The sequence below is a fragment of the Balaenoptera physalus genome, assembly GCF_965194825.1.
Source record: "Balaenoptera physalus genome assembly, chromosome: 2".
NCBI classification, from domain to species: domain Eukaryota; kingdom Metazoa; phylum Chordata; class Mammalia; order Artiodactyla; family Balaenopteridae; genus Balaenoptera; species Balaenoptera physalus.
The window spans coordinates 4,610,113-4,629,923 of NC_138883.1; the positions used below are offsets into that span (position 1 = coordinate 4,610,113).

Sequence of the window (19,811 nt, forward strand, 5' to 3'; positions counted from 1 at the left end):
TTACGATTTCGGAGCTGGAGGGTACTGGGGTGGCGTGTCCACGGTCATGTCCCACGAAGGATTCGAGACGGCTTCAGCTGGAAGGAGAAAGCACTGGGTCACTGAAATAGAATCTCGCCCGACGGAAGCAGGGACGCCCCAGCTTCTAGCAAGCGTGGAATTGGTGAAACCAAGCATTTCGCTTTTCATTGCACTGGCTCACTCTCACACCCGCCAAGCTCCCCACCACAACTTCCGGGGGTATTTGAAGCCGATGGGGCGGGTGTGGCGGTGTGGACACGGCTCTCAACCCAAGAGCCCTTGGGTTGGTTGGTGCCACCCATGATGCTAAGTGCCCTTTTATGGAACCCAAAGGCTCAGGGCCATTTCATGAGTGAGAGCAGAGCTGGACACACCCAAAGGCTGGCTAGAAGGCTTCCCGGCAGGGCATTCCACCATGAGGGAAGGGCACTGCGGGGCACAGCCAAGCCAGCGTTAGCATGTGCTCAGGCATGATGGGAGTGCGGTCAGCTGGGCGCCTGGCCCTGGATGAGACTAGGGAAGTGGGCTGTGGACCACACCAGGGTTGTGGAGTCTTGAATGGGCAGCGTGTCCTAAAACCGCGGGACGGAAGATGAAGAATGATGCTGCCTGGACAGACATCTTCACTTTAACAATTACATACAAATTTTCATCAGCACCATATAAAAGCCCTGACCAGTTACATCAAGTCTTGGACTTCAAGTCTTTGCCTTAAAGTTTTTTTAAAAAGCGTTGAATAATGATAGACACATGTCATTATATACCTGTCAAGACCCACAGACTGTAGGACACAAAGAGTGACCCCGAAGGATATAAACCGTGAACTTCAGTGAATAACTATGTTATCAAGGTCGGCTCCTCAGTGGTAACAAATGTGCCACATTAATGCCAGATGTTAACATCAGGGGAAATGGGAGGGGGGGCGGGGTATGGGACTTCTCTGTACTTGCCACTCACTTTTTCTGTAAATCTAAAACTGCTCAGAAGAAGAAAAAAAAAAGAGGCTGTTCATTTCTAAAAAATATTTTGAGGGACTTGATTTTGAACATACATTCAGTAGGCTCTAGTGAAGGTGGGCAGGTGTGGCTGGCAGATGGTCTGTGATGGCTGAGGTTTGAACAGCTCTGTAAGGTGAGGGGGGAAGCCAAAGACTGGGGCGAGAATGATAATAAAACCTAGAGAAAAAGAAGAATGAAAAAGGAGTGCCCCATGGTCCTCCAAGGAACCCCAAGGAAGGAAGAGACCCTCTCCAACCCCCGTGCCCTGACTTAAGCCATTTGGGTACACACCCCACCCCGGCTGCCATTGCCCCCCCTATTCTCAGTGGTTCACTCACTGGGGTGCCCAAGACCTGGCTGGGCACAGAGGGCTCACTTCTTGCTTCCAATCCCTGTAAGAATTCCTTCCCTGGCCTTGAGCTTCCCTAACACTGTTTTCCCCTAATTGGTTGCTTTTATAACCAAGAAACAGAAAGTCTTTTTAAAAAATCAGTGTTAATCAAGCAGTCATCAGCCCATGGGTACCCGAGGGTAGACTGGTTTTCTAAGGGCTCTCTGGGTGCCCGAGTTGTGCTGGACGCCCCCGGGAGAGTTTCCAGCCCTCCCCAGGAGCCTGTGAGCACCCGGGGTGGCCATCTCATCATCACCTCGGTCCTATGATGACAATCGGACTCCAGTCCCCGAACATGCGGCAAGGCAAGACCACAGCCACTGCCTGTTCCCGTGGGACAAAGAAACGCGGGAAAGGGCTTTGGTGAGTCATTCCGGTTTGGTTCTCTCTGGTGTCTTTTAATAGGACCAGGGAAACCAAAAGCAGCTCAGAGCATCTGGGTTTTTTCCTGCTTCTGCCCAGGGGCCCCAGGAACCCTTAGAGTTCCTGATTGATCCGTAATTAACTTTCGTGCAGACCCCAGGCTGCTCCTTGAAGACGCAGCCCCGGCAAAGTCGTGCCTTGGTTTCCGAGCTGCGTGTCCCAGCCCTGGGTTTGCCGTGATGTATTAGCACCGCGGTGCCAGGCTGAAATCATAACAGATGGAGACACTGCAGAGATGAGTCAGTGTCTGGAATCAAAGGAAAACACAAGGCCTCCTCAGAGGGTCCAGAGGCACAATTGTCGCAAGCGACTGATCGAAGACCTCATGAATGCGTGTGCTGCGCTCATAATACACGCAAGAAGCACTGCTGCTTACACCGAAAACACCCTCTGGGGCTTGAGAGGATTAGACAATTCTAGCTCTGCCTCTCGAAATGTTTAAAGTTCCTCTTTTCTGAGGGCAAATGGGGCCTCATTGATCTAGCATGTCTTTGGTACAAATCGTCTGTGGAGGTTGAGAGCAGAGAAAGATGGAAAAGGATGATTTCTAATAAAACGGTGATTCCCAGAAATAGAGCCTGCAGTTTATACAAACAGCCTCGCCTCGGATCTCACGCTCCCTACCTGTTGAGTGAAGAGTACACTCTTACAACTTTCCCCGACAAACGCAAGCTCTTTGCAGAGCTAATTTCCTGTACCTTTGTGAAGGCCAGGGCCCTGGACATTATGGGCTCATTTATGAAAATGGGAGAGGTAATTGGGACAGCTTTTGAAATCATGTCCCCCTCTCTCTTGCTGGCCCCCATCAGCCCTCTAATTTCAGTTGGCCGGGCTATGGAGGATGTTTACATATGCCTCTTCCTGGAATTTCACTCTTTGCTTCAGGAGTGGGCAATTAGAGAGAATTAAGGCCTATTTGGCGTATGTTTACCGTTAATGGATAGAGTGGCAGAGGAAGCCTTGGGAAAGGCAGTCTGCCGGTCTAATTGAAGCTGGCAATTTTTCGATTCCTCATTTCAGCTTGCAGGTATTGTAGCAACCAAGGTCACAAAACAAAGGCTGCAGCCCACCGTGGTAATCACCGGGTGCAGGCCTGACCGAGGGTTTTGTGAGCTCTTTATGACCGCACTCTGAAGCACAAAGAGACAGCTAGAGATGTTTGCAAAACGGAGTCTGAGATGGGCAGCCGGGGCAGGCCCGGCGACTGATCGCTTTTCCAGAACTTGCCTCCCTGATGGCTTTTTCAGGAAGTTCTCAGCTGAGCGAGCCGGAGCACCAAAAGGCCCAGGGCGAGCCACACGGGATGGTGCGGCCAGGCCCGCCCTCCCGGGACTGCAGCCACGGAGCCAGGCTCATTACACAGCCCAGAAAGGTGTTCCAGGCCTGGCCGGCAGCCCACCTGTGTGGAAGAATGTTCCATAAATGCAATCCCTGCACCGCAGCACGCAGGCAGCCCCTTGGAGCTGCTTTGGAGTGTGAGTCCTATTAGATCTGTGTTCACAAGAAGCTGACCATGGGGCCTGGCTCATGACTGCTCCCCCACTGCCTGGCCGTGGGCGGTGGGCTTCGCATCCACAGCCTGCCACCCCGGCCCCCTCGGGTGTCTGGTTTTTTCCTCGTCTCTAAAGTAGAGGGGGTTGTGGGACTTCCCGGGCGGTCCAGTGGTTAAGACTCCGCCTTCCACTGCAGGGGGCCAGGGTTCAATCCCTGGTCAGGGAACTACGATCCCACATGACGCTCAGCACGGCCAAAAAACAATTAAAAATTTTAAAAAATAATAATAAAGTAGAGAGGGGTTGGAAGGCAAAGGACCAGTGATCTCCAGCCCTCTGATTCTAAAGACCTAGCAAACAAGCCACCCACAGATGACCACTGAGCAACTGGAAGGAATCCAGAGCCCCAAAGACCCTCAGATGACCTCGAGCCTGCACTGTCCCATTTCATAGATGGGAAAACTGAGGCCCAGAGGGCTGGAGACAGGGGCCAAGGTCACACCCACAGTGTGAGCTGAACACAGGCTGGAACCAGGTCCCAGAGAGCCAATTCAGGGCCGCTGCCTGACTCTCAGGTGCCCGAAGCACCCGATTTGAACCCTCTCCTCCGACTGACAAGGCCTGAGTAGCAGGGATGTGCCCTGCTCTCAGCCAGGAGGCCAGTGGGGGCCCAATCTGGACACCTGGGGCCCTCCCTCCCCTCCTCTGGGGAAAGGGCCCTTGCCTTTCTAGCGCTGACATCCCATGCTTCTTCTGCCTCAGAGAATACAGAGAACTGACAGGCTACTGCCTCATTTTACAGATGGGGAAACTGAGACCCAGCAGCCAGCAGTAACAAAGATACTGGCCCAGACTGAGACCCAGGACTCCTTCCCCTCATGGCAGGGACTTTGCCCCTGGTTCCTCCAGAGGGGCCTGAGCCCTCGGGGCAATTTGGGGCAGTGGTGGTGCAAACTGTTTTCCCTCCACCTCAGAGGGTCCCCTTGCTCAGGGCTGCCCCCGACCCCGTGGGCCCTGCCGACTCCCCCTCCCTTACCCCTTCTAACTGCAAACACCAGCCCCGTGATCTCCGAGCCCCAAAACCCCCAATTTCTCAACCCGGTAGGAATGCCTCTATGCCCACCCACAGGACAGCACCGAGAAAGGGCTGGGAAGGCAGAAGGACCAGCACAGCCGTGGTCCCGGATGACCAGCACAGACGTGCAGTCTCTGGCCCCCTGACTGGCCTCCTGCCCCAACTTTCCACCCTAGAGTTCCGTCTCCTTGGCTGTCTCTTGGGCATCAGGTCTGGTTTCATCAGCTTCTTGTTTACAGGCACAGCTACCCCGATGCCTCCTCCTGAGAAACTCGCAAAAACAAAGCCCTAGAACGGGGGAGCACGGGCATGTCCAGGGTCGCGCCGACGGGGTGGCTGGTTAGACGTGCATCGTGTCACCTCTCGCCTGCGCGCCTCGGAGCTCCCGACACACACACAAGGGCGCACACACAAGGGCGAGGGGCCCTCAGCAGCGCCCCGGCTCCCCCCACCAAGAGGGAACACACACACTCCTCCGTTTCAGGGGAAGGTAATTGAGGTTTCCTTCTTTTCATGGGAAGAAAAGGCACCTTCTATTGAGAGAATGTATTCACAGAACCTGGGAAAACTCATCTGCACTCAGCCTCCCAATTATCCCCAGGTGGCTGTTCTCCATGGGGGGCTCCCCACATTCCTTTCTGCTGGGCCTTTGTTTCCATCTGCACCGCCCTGGGAGCTCCCAGGCTAAGTCTCCTCCTTAAGCCCCTGCCAAAGACCCCTATTCACTCCGCAAAGAGACGCCAGGCAAAAGGTGGTGGGCAGCCTTCCTCCCCCGCTACCCCGGCCCCCCGACTCCCAGGAAGGAGGACTTAAGAACTCTCCATCTGGATTTTTTTCTGAAGCCCAAAGAAATTGGAGAGCAATTAAGAGAGTCATGACTACACCCTCCACCACCCTCCTCCCCCATAATTAATTCCTCTCTCACACACCCTTCCCCCAAGTCAGGGCCTACCCCGGCCTCAGCTACCCGGCACCTGCTCTGCTCTGGACCGCCAAAGCCCTCAGTTAGTTCCCCGAAGCGTGGCTGCAGTGAAGACTGGGATAAGGGACCAAGTGTCTAAAATCTGGAAAGCACTAGGAATTCCAGGCTGTGCGGGAAATCCAAAGATGGGCCTCTCGGGCACTTCTCTGTGCTCACCTGGGCACAGAGAAGGGGACCCTCCACCTCTGCTGGATCCCAGTGAACTCGGGACCTCTCCCGCTGGCATTGCAGGGTGTGGGGATGGCTGGGAGGCTATACCGTCGGAGGCCAGCCTCCTCCCCGTGGATTCCCAAGGGCACCCTCGTCCCCTCCACTCCTGGCTCCGAAACACTGACTCGCTCCATACCCGGGAGGAGAGGCTACCTCTGCAACACCCCTTCCTTCAGACCCCTCCCCGCCGAAAGGGCCTGGCTTCTTGAAGACACACTCAGGCAGCTGGGACTTGGGACCGCCCATTGGAAGTAGGCACCAGAGTAAAAAGCCTCCCCTCCTTTCCTACCCAGACCGGCCTCTCCCTTTCAAAATGGGGACCCCACGCTTGAGATGGCCTCATTTGGAAAGATATAACTCTTTTCCAGAATTTTCCATCTGCTCAAACCAGGGATGGGAGATCAGGCTGGACTCAACTCCCTTAGCTCCTTGAGGACAGGGGACGGGGCTCAAAGACGCAGAAGGAAAAGGGAACCAGTTCTTGGGACTCATTTGCAACTTGTTCAATGTCAGTCTTCTGAAAAGAAAATGCTCCCAGTGCCCCAGAGCCTTCCTGATTCAGCTGACAATGCCGGATTGGACATTGTCCACTGCCCTTTAACCCTTTGGGGCCTTAATTTGTCTCCCTCCACACCCCCTTCTGTGTAAAGCCGCCTTCCTCTTTTCAAGGAAAAATTCATTAGCAAGCTCATTAAAGACGGGTGATTTTTTTTTTTTTTTTTTCTTTCTGGAAGTCAGATCGCTCATAAAAAAAAAACCACATTTAAGTTCCTTCATGTAAATGAATGAATAAGAAACACATGCATCCTGTTGCCCTTAAGTCTTGCCAGTTTTTGACATTATTTAGAGAGATGTGCTTGGAAATACATTTGGGATTTGAATCACAAGTCAGGAGGCACTAGGTCAGGGGCCCTGAAAGCTGCAATCAGCCCCACAGGCAACCTGCAGGTGGGCAATTGGAGGGTGAGAGAGGGGCATTTTCTTCCTTTCCGAGAGCGCAGAGGCTGAGCTACGCTCTCGGCCCCCTTTCTCATCCACCTCGGGGGAAGCAGGTGGGACCCGAGGGCCAGCTTTTGGGCAAGACCACCAATCTCGTCCCTGATACCTGTGCCCACGCGGAAGCATTCAGCTAGAGGTGGCCCCGGGGACCAGCTCAACACAAAGACAAATGGCCAAAGAACCCCTCGTGCCAAGAGGACAGGGTCCTCTGCCTGTCTGACCGGCCAGGGTAACATTCCACCCCTTACTGCTCAGGGATGCGCCAACCCATCAAAAAAGAATTTTCCTGAAAATGATCATTTCTTTCAACACTTGATAACGGCCTTTCTGCAATTCTTGGGCTGATCGGCTGCGAAGCTGATGGATGATGTTACATTTCAACTTCTTTAATGGAGAACTTGACCTATTTTCCTCTGTTTTCTGCGTAATAACACACAAAACCCAGAATATGTGTTTACCTGAGACTGAGCATTCACAAATGTCTCTAAAATACAACACACCCCAAACACAGGCCACCCCAAATCCTGAGGAGGATGAGGGGCGGGGGGCTGGCAAAGTCTGGGACTGGCTGGGGACCTGCCTCCACCTTGACTCTGCCCGTCGGCCCAGCCCACCTTGAGGGGGTCCCGAGACATCCCTGAGGGAGAGTCCAGGAGCCGTGGGCATTTGGCTCCTTCCAATGAGCTACACGGATCTTTCTGGTAAGCTCTGGATATGACACCCCAGAGCCCGCATCCTGCCCTTTGTAAAGCTCCCCTCCCGGGCCTCTCTTCCACGTCACTGTGTTTGCAGATGGCAAATGCCAGCTGCGGAGTAAATGTCACGGGGCAGAGTCTGCCCGGTGCCCCTTTCCCTGGAGTTAGACCTGGGCACACCCTCTCCACCTCTCTGCAGCCTGATGGGCTCTCCGGGGAGTGAAAACAAGCAGACAAAGGCATCAGCCCCCGGGTTTGGATATCTCTACCCCTCTTTACCTGCACTGCTGGGTGTTATTAAAAAATACCATCCCTACCCCGTTTCCAACTCAGGGGAGAAGGGCAGGGCTACAGAAGAGCTGTCTCCAAAATCTGGTTGACGAAAGAGCCTTATGGAAGCTGCGCTGGAAACCGGAGACCCTCAGGGAGCGCAGGGGGTCCAGCCGCTCTGCCCACTGGGCAGCAGGTCACACACAGGCGGGCGCACCCCGAGGCAGGGCCCCCGGCTCTGACGTGAGCCCCGTTCATCACCTTCCCTGTCACAGAGACAGACGCCGTGTATGAGCATCAAGGTGGTTTTGGGGGGGTGTTGGCATCGGGACCAGGACAGTGCTGGGCCCACTGGAGCCTCCATAAACATCTGGGGACTTGAGTCAACTTCACCTCCCATCCTCCAGGCCTTTTCTATCTCCCCCCTGGACCACCCCGGCCGTCTAAGCGCCCCAGTAGCTACCCCAAATGTCTCAGATGTGGGGCACAGAGCCAGCAACACTCCACTGGGGCTGCTGGCTCTGAAAACACCCCCAGGCCCCTCCGTGAGCCCTGCCATGGGCTCCGTCGCCCGGACCCCAGAAAGCAAGGTGCCCTCGGCGGAGCCCCCTCTCTCCCTGTCCGCCTTGCTTAGCTGCCACACAAGCCACGTCACCGCATGGGACCTCCCGGGGCACCGGATTAGACCCTCTAGTCCTTAAGGCAAAGCTGGTCTTGGGCACCCAGAGAAGAGTCCCAACCCTGGGCCTCCCGGGGCTCCATTAACGCATCTTGAATAAGTGAACCCCAGATAAACAAGTAAGGAGTCCCTGAGTGAATCGTGGGGCTGTAATCCCCTGCTTCCTTCTGCTCTACCATTACTGATTTTATTTAAACAAACAAAACATTCCCATCTCATTGCAATTTCAGGGGTGAGGAGAAGAGGCCAAGAGAAGAACTCACTCAGAAAACCACTATCTGATTAGAAGACATTATCAAGGCCTCATGTGTGAGAAACCAGCTTTCTCACAGCGACTGACGTTACCATGGCTTGTGGGGAGAAATGTTTTTCCAGCTACAGAGCAAACAAGCATTCCTGTTTCCACATCTCCAAAGCAGCCCACTAGCCTGGATTAGGAGGGCGAATGCACCATTATTCATTTCATTAACATGCTCAGTAAAGTTTTGTGAGGACCTACTATGTGCCCGGCCCGAGCTGGTTCTCAGGGGCCCAGACCTGAAGGGGACGCTCCCCACTTACCGTGCTGGCCCACAAGGGTCTCAGCTCTAGACAGCTTCCAGAACCCCAGCCCCATGTTTGGTGTAGAAGAGGACTTGCCCTTGGAAGTGACCCCTCCCAGGTTAAATGTGTACCTCCTTGAACCGAGAGATGCGAGCTGAACCTAATGAAATCGTAGTGTCCCAAAAAAGCAAGAAACTCACCCCAAACCAGGAGGGAGTCGCGAGGCACCAGGTGGGCATGAGATGCCAGGTGACCGTCCTGAAGGAGCGCTGGTCCAGGGCAACTCTTCTGCCTCTTCCATCCAGTTCTTCAGCCGACTGTCGCCGCCAGGGTGTCGAGGACGGGCTGACCTTGGGGAGGGGCAGAAAGTTAGAACGCCGGCAAGGCGAGCCCCCAGAAAAGCCACACACACCCCCAGAAAACACACGGAGCCCAGTCTCACCTGCAGCCTGGTTTTCGGTGGAGGGAGGTGGCGCGTAGGGATGGCAATGACAGGAAAAGGTGCAAGAAGAGAAGCGACAGGCCAGGTGGCAGCCCCCAGACCGGCCATGAGGCCGCAGGCAAGGCAGAGCCTGGGACTCGCGGGTACAGGACGGCCGTACAGGCAGGCCCGGTAGGACATGATGACAAGGGGTCTGGGGGGCTTGGGGTGGGGGGAAGGGAGCAGGACAAAGGTCTGGCTGCAGCCCACGGGCACTCAGAGCCTGGGAGGCCAGGCCCATGGGAGGGGGCCTCTGAGGATGGTAGGGGAGGTGGTTTGCCAGCGGGGCTTGTGCCATGAGCACTGGAGACCAACCGGAAACTTGGGAGACCCCGAGGGGGAGGGCCTCCTTGCCCTGGGGGAGAGGCAGGCAAAAGGCAAGCAGCTGGGAGGTGGGCGGGGCAGCAGGCAGGGCCAGGTAACCACAGGTGTGGGCTCAGCCAGGAAAACCAGCCTGTTAGGCAGAGGGCTGGATGGGTGAGACCCAGAGGGTCCCAAGCCCAGTGACTGGGGCACAGAGAAGGGGAAATGGGTCAGGTCGGGCAAGCAGAGCCCCAGGTGGGCAGTCAACCTAGCAAGGGGTGGGGGGCCAGAGGAGGAGCCGCCAGGGAGAGCAGAGCAGGTGGGCAGCCAGGCAGAGGCGGAGCCTGCAGTGCTCCCTGGAGGTTCCCGGCCAGGGGCCCTCGACATTGGACATGGCCCAGCCCACAAGTGGGGGGGCAAAGGAGCTGGATTTAGCCCCAGGGGGAGGAAGACATCATGGAGGGAGGCGTCCAGCTCACGGACCCCAACTCAAAGAGGGAGACCTGTGTGGCCAGAGCCCAAGGGGACATACACCACAGCTGCCCCTGTGCCGCCACCTCAGTCCTGAACTTCAGGTGTGGGGGTCCAGATCAGCCATGAGCACTCAGCTACGGGACGGGGTGGGAGGCCAAGAGGGCCGGAGGGGCTGGCTGGGACCTGCGGCCGAGCCCTGGAGAAGGGCAGGTTCGCGGCCCGCGCCCGCCCCCCAGGGTTTGAATTAAAAGGGGGCCAACCGGCCAAACCAGGCCCGCCCCTCGCACCCCACCCCGCCTGCCTTGCCTGCAGAGCGGGAGTCCGCTGCTCCCGCGCCCGGGAGCCACGAGGCCACCCTGGGCAGAAGCAACCCCCTGGCCCGCCACCCCCCGGGGACGCAGAGGCCATCAAGGGATGCGCTAGGGTGGCAGGTGCCCAGCCCGGGGCCGGGCCGTGGGCTTGCTCAGTAAGGATCAACTGTTGGATGACGGGATGGACGCATGAGTGAACGAAGGGGTGAGACTGGTGAGCCCCCACTCAAATGGGGCTGGGGGTGGGGCAACGCCCACTCGTCTCGGTAAAAGGACATCCACCCTCCACCCTTTTGACCTAAAACTTTTTGCATCCTCAACAACTCCCGCCTAGCAGCTCAAGTATGGCAGTCAAGTTCCTTCATTGACTCACCTGTCCAAACATACATCCCACATACTCTTACTGAACCCCACTTTGTGCCAGGCTGGTGCTGGGACACCCAAAGGAGAAGTGGCTGGCCTAGGACACCCCCAGGGGCCCAGATGAGGAAATGGTGATGGAGTAGAGAAGAAAAGGTAGATGGAGAAAAGGGGGCAATAAAAGCAGAAAAAAAAGAAAATCAGAAGAATTGGTGTCGAGGGGATCTCCTGAGCCTCTGGGATTGACTTAATGGTGGATGCTGAGACCAGTGGGCCCTGGGAGTCACGGGGCCCACTCAGGAAGCCTGACAGGACCTCTGGGCTGTAAGAGTGGGGCACAGGGGTCCCGTGTGCATAGGCAGCTGGGAGCAGCATCCGTCCAGGCACAGAAGGGGGACCACAGAAACAAGGATGCAGGTTAAAACAGGCTGCCATACACTCAAGAGCAAGTAGCACAGACCCCTCTGCTGGTGGCCCCAGAAGTTGAATTCAACTGCCTTCCACCCCCTCCCCAGGTTCTCAAGTGCTGGAATATTAATGACTTTGGGACATGTATTTTAATTAGTATGTATGTGAGGGTGAAAAGGGTCCTATGGGTTATTTTTTTTTTTCCTATTTAAAATAAATCCTCTTTTAGAAACACCAGGAACTGCTCTATTATTTTACTCTCCAAAAAGTGCACGGATGAGTGTAGGTTTTTGTGGGATCCCTATTCTCAGAGGTGCCCACCCTCATCCAGTCCCCAAGTCCAGGCAACATCTGGGTCACCGCCACCAAAAGGAGTGGAGTTGCCCCAACTGGCCACCTGGGCCTCCTTCAACATTTTCATTTAGGGGGCTGGACGAGGGTTGGTTTTGTTAACTTGGAAAGAGCATCAAATTCTGATCCATGAATGCCAGGGAACCTTTAGCCAACAAGTAAGTTAAGGAAGTTTTCAACTAAAAGTTTTCTTGCACCAAACACCTCACTTTTCCCTTAGTTGTTTTTTTTTCCCCCATTTGGCTGAAGGTCTGGGTAGAGGCTGAAGTTTAATTGGAGTGATCTCATCTTGATTGATCTGCCTTGGGGTGAGAAACATCCAGAACTCAGGATTCATAAGGGCAAGTTTCCAACTCAGGCACACTTGCTCTAAAAACATTACTGGGGGACTTCCCTAGTGGTCCAGTGGTTAAGACTCTGCACTTGCAATGCAGGGGGCGCGGGTTCGATCCCTGGTCTGGGAACTAAGATGTCACATGCCGCAGGGTGCGGCCAAAAAAAAAAGCTAATAACAATTAAAAATAAAGACATTCATGGGCTCCTGGGAGTCCAAGAATCAGGACAGAAAGGGAGAATTGGAGGGGGGGGCGGCGCGCAGGACATATGGGAGGGGCACATTTAGGGGGTAAAAGGAGTGACTACAGGTTCTGTTGCTGGATCTGAGTGGTCCTGACAAATAGCTGGCCCTCTCATCCCTCTCATCCTATGTGGGGGCCAAATGTGAGCCCCAATCGTGCCCTTCCCTTGGCGGGGGGACTGGAGTACCAATACCCAGCCATTTCCTGACCTGGAAGGAGCATTCCACGGGCACTGACCCTGTGATCATTCTACGGGGTCTATGCCTAAGCCTTTTCTACCATTTGGGGATCTTAAAGCCTCAACACCAGTGAGTCCTAAAAACAAGTCTGGTGTGAGGCAGAGTTGGAAACGTGCACCCCCATCTCTCTGCTTTTGGAAAACGGATCCCAGAGGCCTGAAACGCCCTGGCCCATTGCTGGTCTGCGTGTAGGGTCGAACAAAAGAACTTTCTGCAAAGCAGCCCTATCTGTGGCCCAAAGCTGCCTGCAACTTTCCACCCCGCTCAATGGATCGCGAGCTGGGACAGAGGCAGAGACTTAAATGGGAAGCAAAACGAATCCTGGGCTCCAGCACCAAAATTAGAAGTGTGGCTTCAGACCCACGTAGCCCGTGCCCTGCGGCCGCGGCCCTGCGGCACTTATTATGATAATCAGTGTGTTTTTCCTTCCCAGACAAAGAAGGCTCCTTATGAGGCGAATATTGGAATCCAGCAGCTACCTCATTAACGTCTGCAGCCTCTTCCTTGACAAGGCCCAAGATTAGCCCTGTGTTCATTAACGGAAAAGGGCGGAAAGTGGAATAAAACTGAAAAACACAGCTGGGGGGAGGGGGAGGGCTCTTTCTGTTGGCCATTCATTCATTGAAAGACTCCGTGTAGCTTCGGGATTTAATCACCAGCCGAGGGGGCTGAGGAGCATTTAACCAGGATGCAGGAGGTAAAGAGGTTAAACCTGATAGAAGGAGTTAAAAACCCAAAATGGGGCAATTTGATTTGAAAGCTTCCTGGGATTTGTCATTGGGATAATCAATTTTAAACCTTTTTCCTGTTTACTTTCTTTTTGCCTAACCCAAGAAGAAACCCCTTTCTCTGGATGTGGGGTGTTTTTTTTTTTTTTGGTGGGTTTTCATATTTTCTGAGTCTCCCTTTCCTACTTTTTTGTCTTTGGTGCCTTTTTCTATTCTTTGCTTCTTTCTCTCCCACTGCCCCCTCCCCCCACTTCTTTCTTCTCTCTTTGGTCCTCCCTGTGGGAACTTAACCTACAAGAAAATCTGATGATGACCCCAATTGTATTTTCTCATGAACACTTTATTGAACTTATTTCAAGTCCCTCAAATAGTGGGACTTAAAATCTTACCTGCAAGACTGCCCACCTGACCTGCCAGGTAAAGACACCCTATTCTGCAACTGAGAAAAAGGTGGCTTGGAAAAAACTGACCTACCCCAAGGCCTCAGCTCTAGGTGGTTTAGACTCCAACCCAGGGTGAGCTGCTAAGAGGCAGGTTCTAGAAGGTGAGGGGTCTGGATACTCCAGTTTCTACGAGAAACTAAGAAGGAGGAAGGCCAGGAGCAGGTGACTCTGTGAAGTCTACAGGGGCGTGTCTGTCAAGAGAAGTGACTGGAGCTGGAAAATGTGAGAGAAACACTGGATACGTGTCTGTGTGTCATGTGCCCATGAGCCGGAAACGTGTCCAGGGTTAACCTCCAGAAAAGTCATTACCTTAGTGACAGCCGATCAGCGGAGTAGAAGAGGTCAGGAAGCAGTGGGTTGGAGAGGAAATTGGAGGTGAGGAAGGAAGACAGCGAGTGTAGACAGGCCTTTCGAGAAGCTTGGCTGCGAAAGGAAAGAGAGAGTGGCTAGAAAGCAGGGCAGGAGGGGCCCGGAGGCTCAGAGCTGCCGACAGAGCAAAGTTAGGAATTCGGAGGGAATCGCTGCTGGCCGGGAAGGCCAGGTCTGAGACAGGAGGGGCCAGGGCAGGGGACGCCTCTCCCTTTACTATGTCAGATGCCTCAGATGCCCTAATCTGAAGGCCGCTTGAGGGCCTCTTCCCCTAGGAGGCTCAGGCCAGCCCCGGGTCCGGACAGGGAGTTGTGAGGTTCAAATGAATTGATGGTTGCAAAAAGGCCTTTGCCAACTGCAAAGGGAGACATAAATGCTCCCTGTAATTACTCACTGGTAGCAGGACGCTCAGTTTTACAGCCCACTCAAATCTCACTGGGGCCTGGGTTTTCACTGACCATAAATTATGCGTCCTTACATTAAGGATGTAAAACCCAGTGGTAAAAGCTCCTGCCAGCCTCTGGAAGACAAAAGGTCCCTCCTAATAGCCTGGATTAACTCACAGCAGATCTCCGCCCACTTCATTTGTCACCTTCCAAGTCATCCTTCCACCTTCATTTGCCACATAATCCAATCAGCCCCTTTCAGAAGCCCGGGAGCTATTGTCTACACCAAGCCGGGTTTCTCTAAAGCAGCCCAAGTTGTTTTTGTCTCGTCCGGACAAAACTGGTTGGCTTAAAAGGGGACGAAAGAAAGTGCCGGTCAAACGAGGACCCCAATTAGCTTCCAAGAGACTGTTTTCATCATCTTTGTATCACATACCAGGCCTGGTGTGCGGGGCATATTGTAGGCGGTCCAGAAAATGTTTGTTGAATTAATTCTGTTTTTATTTCTTCTGGAATTTACTTATTGAGCGCAAACACAGCACCTAGTGGGTGCTAGCTGTTATTAACTGAGGGGGGACAGGGCTGGGCATGCGATAATCAGGGAGAGCTTCCTGGTGTTAAGTATCTCGCAATTTCCACAGCAATTTACAAAGCACTTTCATAGTGGTTACATCATTTGGCCTTCAAAAGCGCCCTGTGGGGTAGATAAACGCGGGTGTTTTTTTGTGTTGCTTTTTTTTTTTTTTTTTTCCCTAATCCCCATTTAGGCCATGAAAAGAACTGAGACTTGGAGAAGTTAAGCAACGTATTTAAGGTCACACCATTATTGAGAGGTGAGGCCAGCACATGGTACCAGCATTGGGGCCACCCAAGACCCCCAAGACCACCCTGGGCAGCTGGGATTTCAAACAGCCTACCCCACTGTCAAACATTTGATTGGAAATCAAAGGGCTCTTAGTATAACTCTGGGGCAGGGGGTAAGGGGCAGACACAAATGGCACCCAGGGTCCAACTCTGACCCCTTCTCTTGCCAGCAACGTGACAAAATGCTTACGCTCCTCCAGCCTCAGAGACCTCACTGTAAATGTGAATCAGTCCCGTCCCCTAGGGAGGGGCACTCTGTTCAAATACGTCTTCTTGCTCTCCATCTTTTAGAATTACTCAGATCGATGCCAAATTCATTCTCACCTGTAAACGAGGCAGCCTCACTCACATGGACATCGGACATAGAAATAACATAGGCACAGAACATCGAAAGTGCTCTGGAAATGACCACATGCACCATGCATGTCCTTACTCAAGTCAGCCCAGCACCCGTCTGGGTTCAGCCCCTACCTGGTGCAGGGAGAGCCCCGTGGACTAGGGCTGTCCGGAGCGCTGTGGGAGAATAAATAAGAGGTGTAAGACAGGTGAGAGGGGTAGGGATGGACTGGCCAACCAAACTGTTTCAACAAACATTTGTTGACTGCCTCCTCTATGCCTGGCCCTACCCGAGGCTGCTTGGACTCATTCAATACTCACAACACCCTGGGAGGTTGCTCTTCTCAACCCCGTTCCCCAGAAAGGACAGGGTGATCTCAAAGGTGGTGGGGATGCCCTTGGCAGTTCAGTAGCATGGCGTGGGGCACATGCTCATTCCAGAAGCCCACCCCGGGCCTTGGAATTGCCAGTGAGATGCTGGTTAAGCCCTTGGCCCAGGTCCCCCTCCTGAGAAGTTCCCAAAGGGACCCTTCCATTCAGAACATCACGGGGGTAACAACGGGGTGGACTGAGAAAGACTGACACCTCCCTGGGGTTGGAAACCCTCCAGGTCGCTGACATGTTAACACAAGCAGAGACACATAGAAAAGCAGTCATAGCATCAAGGCAGAAGCATAGCAAAGGTCCGGCGTTAATGACCAATGCCCCCTCACTAGGGCATTGGTTTAAGCCGTTAGCCAAGAGGGACAGCTGGTCAGTTCTGGTCCTCTTCATCCTTCGTCGTCCTGGTCCTGGGGGGTCACTGCCAGTGGCTGCTTTGTATGCTGGTGGCATCCAGGAATCCATGCTCCTAGCATGCTCTGCAATAGATCAAAGGTTAGAGGACCCACTTACAAGCCCAAGTCTCAGTATTAATTAAACTTTAAATGAATTAATTACAACTAAAACTAATTAGTTAAATTTTTAAATTGCTAATTTTAACTGCTAATGGGTCTGGGGGTGGTGCAAGGAGGGTGGCAGGGGTGAGGGATTCTGCCCACCATGTTGTGTGTAAATTGCCACAAGGAGGGGTCGAAGTACCATGAGGTGGAGGTGAGCAGCAAGAACCTTGGCATCAACTTGGCATCCAGAGGTGGTCCTTGAAGACAGGGAGGCAAACAGATGATGTCATCCATGAAGAGAGACCCTATGGCAGGGAGGGGGTGGGATTAGAAACCATCTTGATGACCTCTAATGGCCAGCACAGGAACAGCAGAGGGAGGGAGGGGGCAGTCAGAGGGAGAGGCAGGGGGGTAGTGAGAAAGAGGAGGAAGGAGGGGGGAAGAGGGAGAGGTGGAAGGGGAGAGGAGGGAGGAGGGAATGGGAGAGAGGAAGGGGACGGGAAAGGAGGGAGGACGAAAATGGGAGGGGAGGTGGGGGAAGAGGAGAAAAGGGAGGGGGAGGAGGGAGAGAAGAGCAAAGGGGAGGAGGGAGAGAAATGGGAGGGGGTAAGGAAGATTTGATTGACAGGGCACAAGTGTTCGCTGTGTGCGCATGCGCAACCTGAAGCCCGGTTTAGCGGGCCGAGAGCCATTTTCAGACACAGACCGCTAGGGGGCGCGCGGCCAGCACCCAGAGTCCAAGAGCACAGACACCTGCGGCGTGCGCGCGGGAGACAACTTCTGCGCCGCCACCCGCGCCTGGCCCGCAGCTGCCAGGGGCACATATGGCATAAGATGGGGGGGCCCAACAGGTCTCAGGCTAGGAAGGGGGACAGGGGCCACCCCAGCTCATCGCGCAGGGCCACTGTGTCCCCTAAACGTCACGCCTGCCATCACCAGCCAGAATCCACCTGTGGACATCAGGCAGCACGCCCCCATACACGTCCTGGGGTCCTTCTGCGCCCCCCTACTGTCATCTTGCACCAGAGAGATATGAGGATTTCAAGGAGACAGTCGCCATAAGGGTCTTTCCAGAACAAGATTCCACTTTTAATAGGTAAAAACACAGAAATCTTGGCTCCAACCTCCAGAAAATGCAATTAAACATAAATTAATTAAAATTATAAAGGTCCAGTTCTCAGTACACTATTTTCACTCACTTATGCTCTCTGGACGCATGCTACAAAATATGGTACCACTAGAAAATAATATAAAGGCGACCAAAACCGCCGAAAATTATCCAGACCACCATCGAGCCCCCCACCCCAAATCTCGCCTCCCTTCTACGTCACAGTAAGAATTTCAAGACCCCCGCACGATGGCGCCTAACGAACCATTTTAGAGCCTCTACATCCTACTCAAATGAGCCACATCTTCCTAAGACCCTCAAAACCAAAACCGACCGAAAATAAACTAGTCTGCGTCCACGCTCTTCCACGACACCCTAGGTCATGCAACCAGTGCCGATCACGGCATCTCTGCCCAGCGCGAATCCTGCAACCGCTCCCCAGTGAACCCGGGGGTCTTAAAACATTTCCCCCTTAGGTAAATGAATTCAGAATTCTCCAGTAAATCCCACGCCCGACCCCCTCCAGCAGGAGAACAAAGGCCACCTCCCCTTCCCACCCCGCCCCCCAAAATTCCGCAGTGCCACCAGCGCCCTCTGGCGGCCAGCAAGAAAACCTTCCAGAAACCTGCCACGTAGCAACCCTCTCACGCTCCCCCTCCCCAAGCCCGCCGGCTCAGAGTGGGGAGGGGGCGACGTGGGGGGGGGGGCTTGACAGGGACAAAGGAAATGGCAAAAGGCGACTTTATCAAAAGTCAAAAGCACACAACATGTCAGAATCTTCCAGCGACCATCACGCAACACTGAAAAGACCCCCGACCCCCAATTCTCAGCTCCCAGTGCCCAGACCCCCCCCAACACGCCCCCTTTTCTGTATTTCTCTCTTCCCTCTTAATTAACCTCTCCCAGACCCAAGGACACAGCCTTATCTCCACCCCAGCCCACCCCCTGCTTCTATTCTGCCTTCACCCCCAATTACTTGACCCTCCCCCCAGCCGCCCTTCTCTACCGAACTCATCCTAGGGGGGCTTCTGGTAGGTTTGCACTTGGGCGCCACATCTCCACTATTTAAGTAAAACAGATGATACCAGGTAGCAATTTTACTGTCTAAATTTTGACTGGAGTAGGCTTTGCACTAACCTGTGCACTTGGATTCAGAATCCCTAGCGGATAAGTACCTCTACTCCTCACGCCTACGGCCACCAAGAACCTGGCCAAAAACTAGCGGGAAGATGTGCCCAGGAGACTCGTGTTTTCGGGTGCTCTGCCCCCTAATTCTACGGCATGCAGAATACATCCGCTGCCATACCTCCCACCACTCGTGATTCTAAAGGTGGCTTCAAACACAGAAAATCTGGGTTTTGGACCCCAGGGACTGCGGCACACTGGCCTCTGACAGGGCTTTGATCAGATTCCTCCCACTCATCCTCATTGAAGCTTCTACCACCCAGCCTTCCCTCAAGGACTGCACTGGAAAGTGGCCTTGTGAGTCTCCGCCCCCACCCCCCCACCCCAGGAAAATGTGCCTCGAGATTTTCCTTCCTGACAGAATTTCATTGCCGATGCTCGGAGACAAGGCGAAGTGGCCGCCTTCAGGAGAAGGTCCCGGCATCTGTCTTGCGGCATGTCCAGGAGGACGGAGCCCAGCCCAGAAGGGGGTGTCGTCTTCCTTTTGCACATCCTTTCGGGCAAAGGATGGCCAACCACTCACCAGGTAGGGAGGTTCTCGCGCGGGCGCCCCGGCTCTCCCGAGGAGCTGCAGCCAAGGCCAGCAGGCCAGGGCGCGCTCCATCCCAGCTCTCCGCCGTCTGCGCTAGGGGCTGGCTGGGTGGGGTTTATATCGAGGCGCAGAAGGGGTGGTCTCTGACGTCAGCGCATTCTGCTGCAATGCGCTCATTTCTCCAAAAGTGATTGGCCGGAAAAATGAGCCCCCCAGATTCTATGACAAATTGCTCTAGCCGCACCCAGATTGCAGCAAAGAAGGGAGGAAAAAATTCTGCCGCAGTGCCCCTCGCCGCCATGACCAACACCCTGAGCTCGCTGGTGCTTTTTCCTACATGAGCCCCGCGCGCCAGGCGGGCAGATTTCTGTGCACAATTTGCTGGGAGAACTGGACAAGGGGTGGTTATCCTCAGGCGGGCCGAGGGTAAAGCTGAGGCATCGGGGGCAGCAGATCACACACCTGGCTATTTCGGAACCTCCATCAGAGGATGCGGCTTAGGAAAAGAAAATGATGCTTTCTGCCTCTTGTCCTGGGAAATAAAATGCCCCGGGCAAGATAAGCGGTACCCAAATGTAAGTCAGCGTCTGTCACCCCCCTCTTAGCCCACCCGTCCATTTCCGACTGGGAGACTCGATATTGCATCTCCGAGTCAGAAAAACTGGCTTTTGAGTCCCCTGCTCTGCCGCTTACAA

General features: G+C 54.1%; 1 protein-coding gene across 6 annotated transcripts in view; it reads right to left on the minus strand.

Annotated features, from left to right (window-relative positions):
- The window catches only part of LOC309654391 (uncharacterized protein), a 34,961-nt gene extending 15,563 nt beyond the window's left edge, over positions 1-19,398 (minus strand). For 4 of the 6 annotated variants that reach the window (XM_082448279.1, XM_082448278.1, XM_082448277.1 and 1 more), the window contains exons 1-3: positions 9,222-13,758; positions 8,980-9,129; positions 5-77 (exon numbers count right to left, since the gene is read on the minus strand). In XM_082448279.1, the coding sequence (XP_082304405.1) occupies positions 45-77; positions 8,980-9,129; positions 9,222-9,401 (363 nt within the window). In that variant the 5' untranslated portion in view covers positions 9,402-13,758 and the 3' untranslated portion in view covers positions 5-44. The other 2 variants (XR_014260209.1, XR_014260210.1) reach the window with 2 other exon arrangements.
- Between the last annotated feature and the right edge of the window lie 413 nt (positions 19,399-19,811).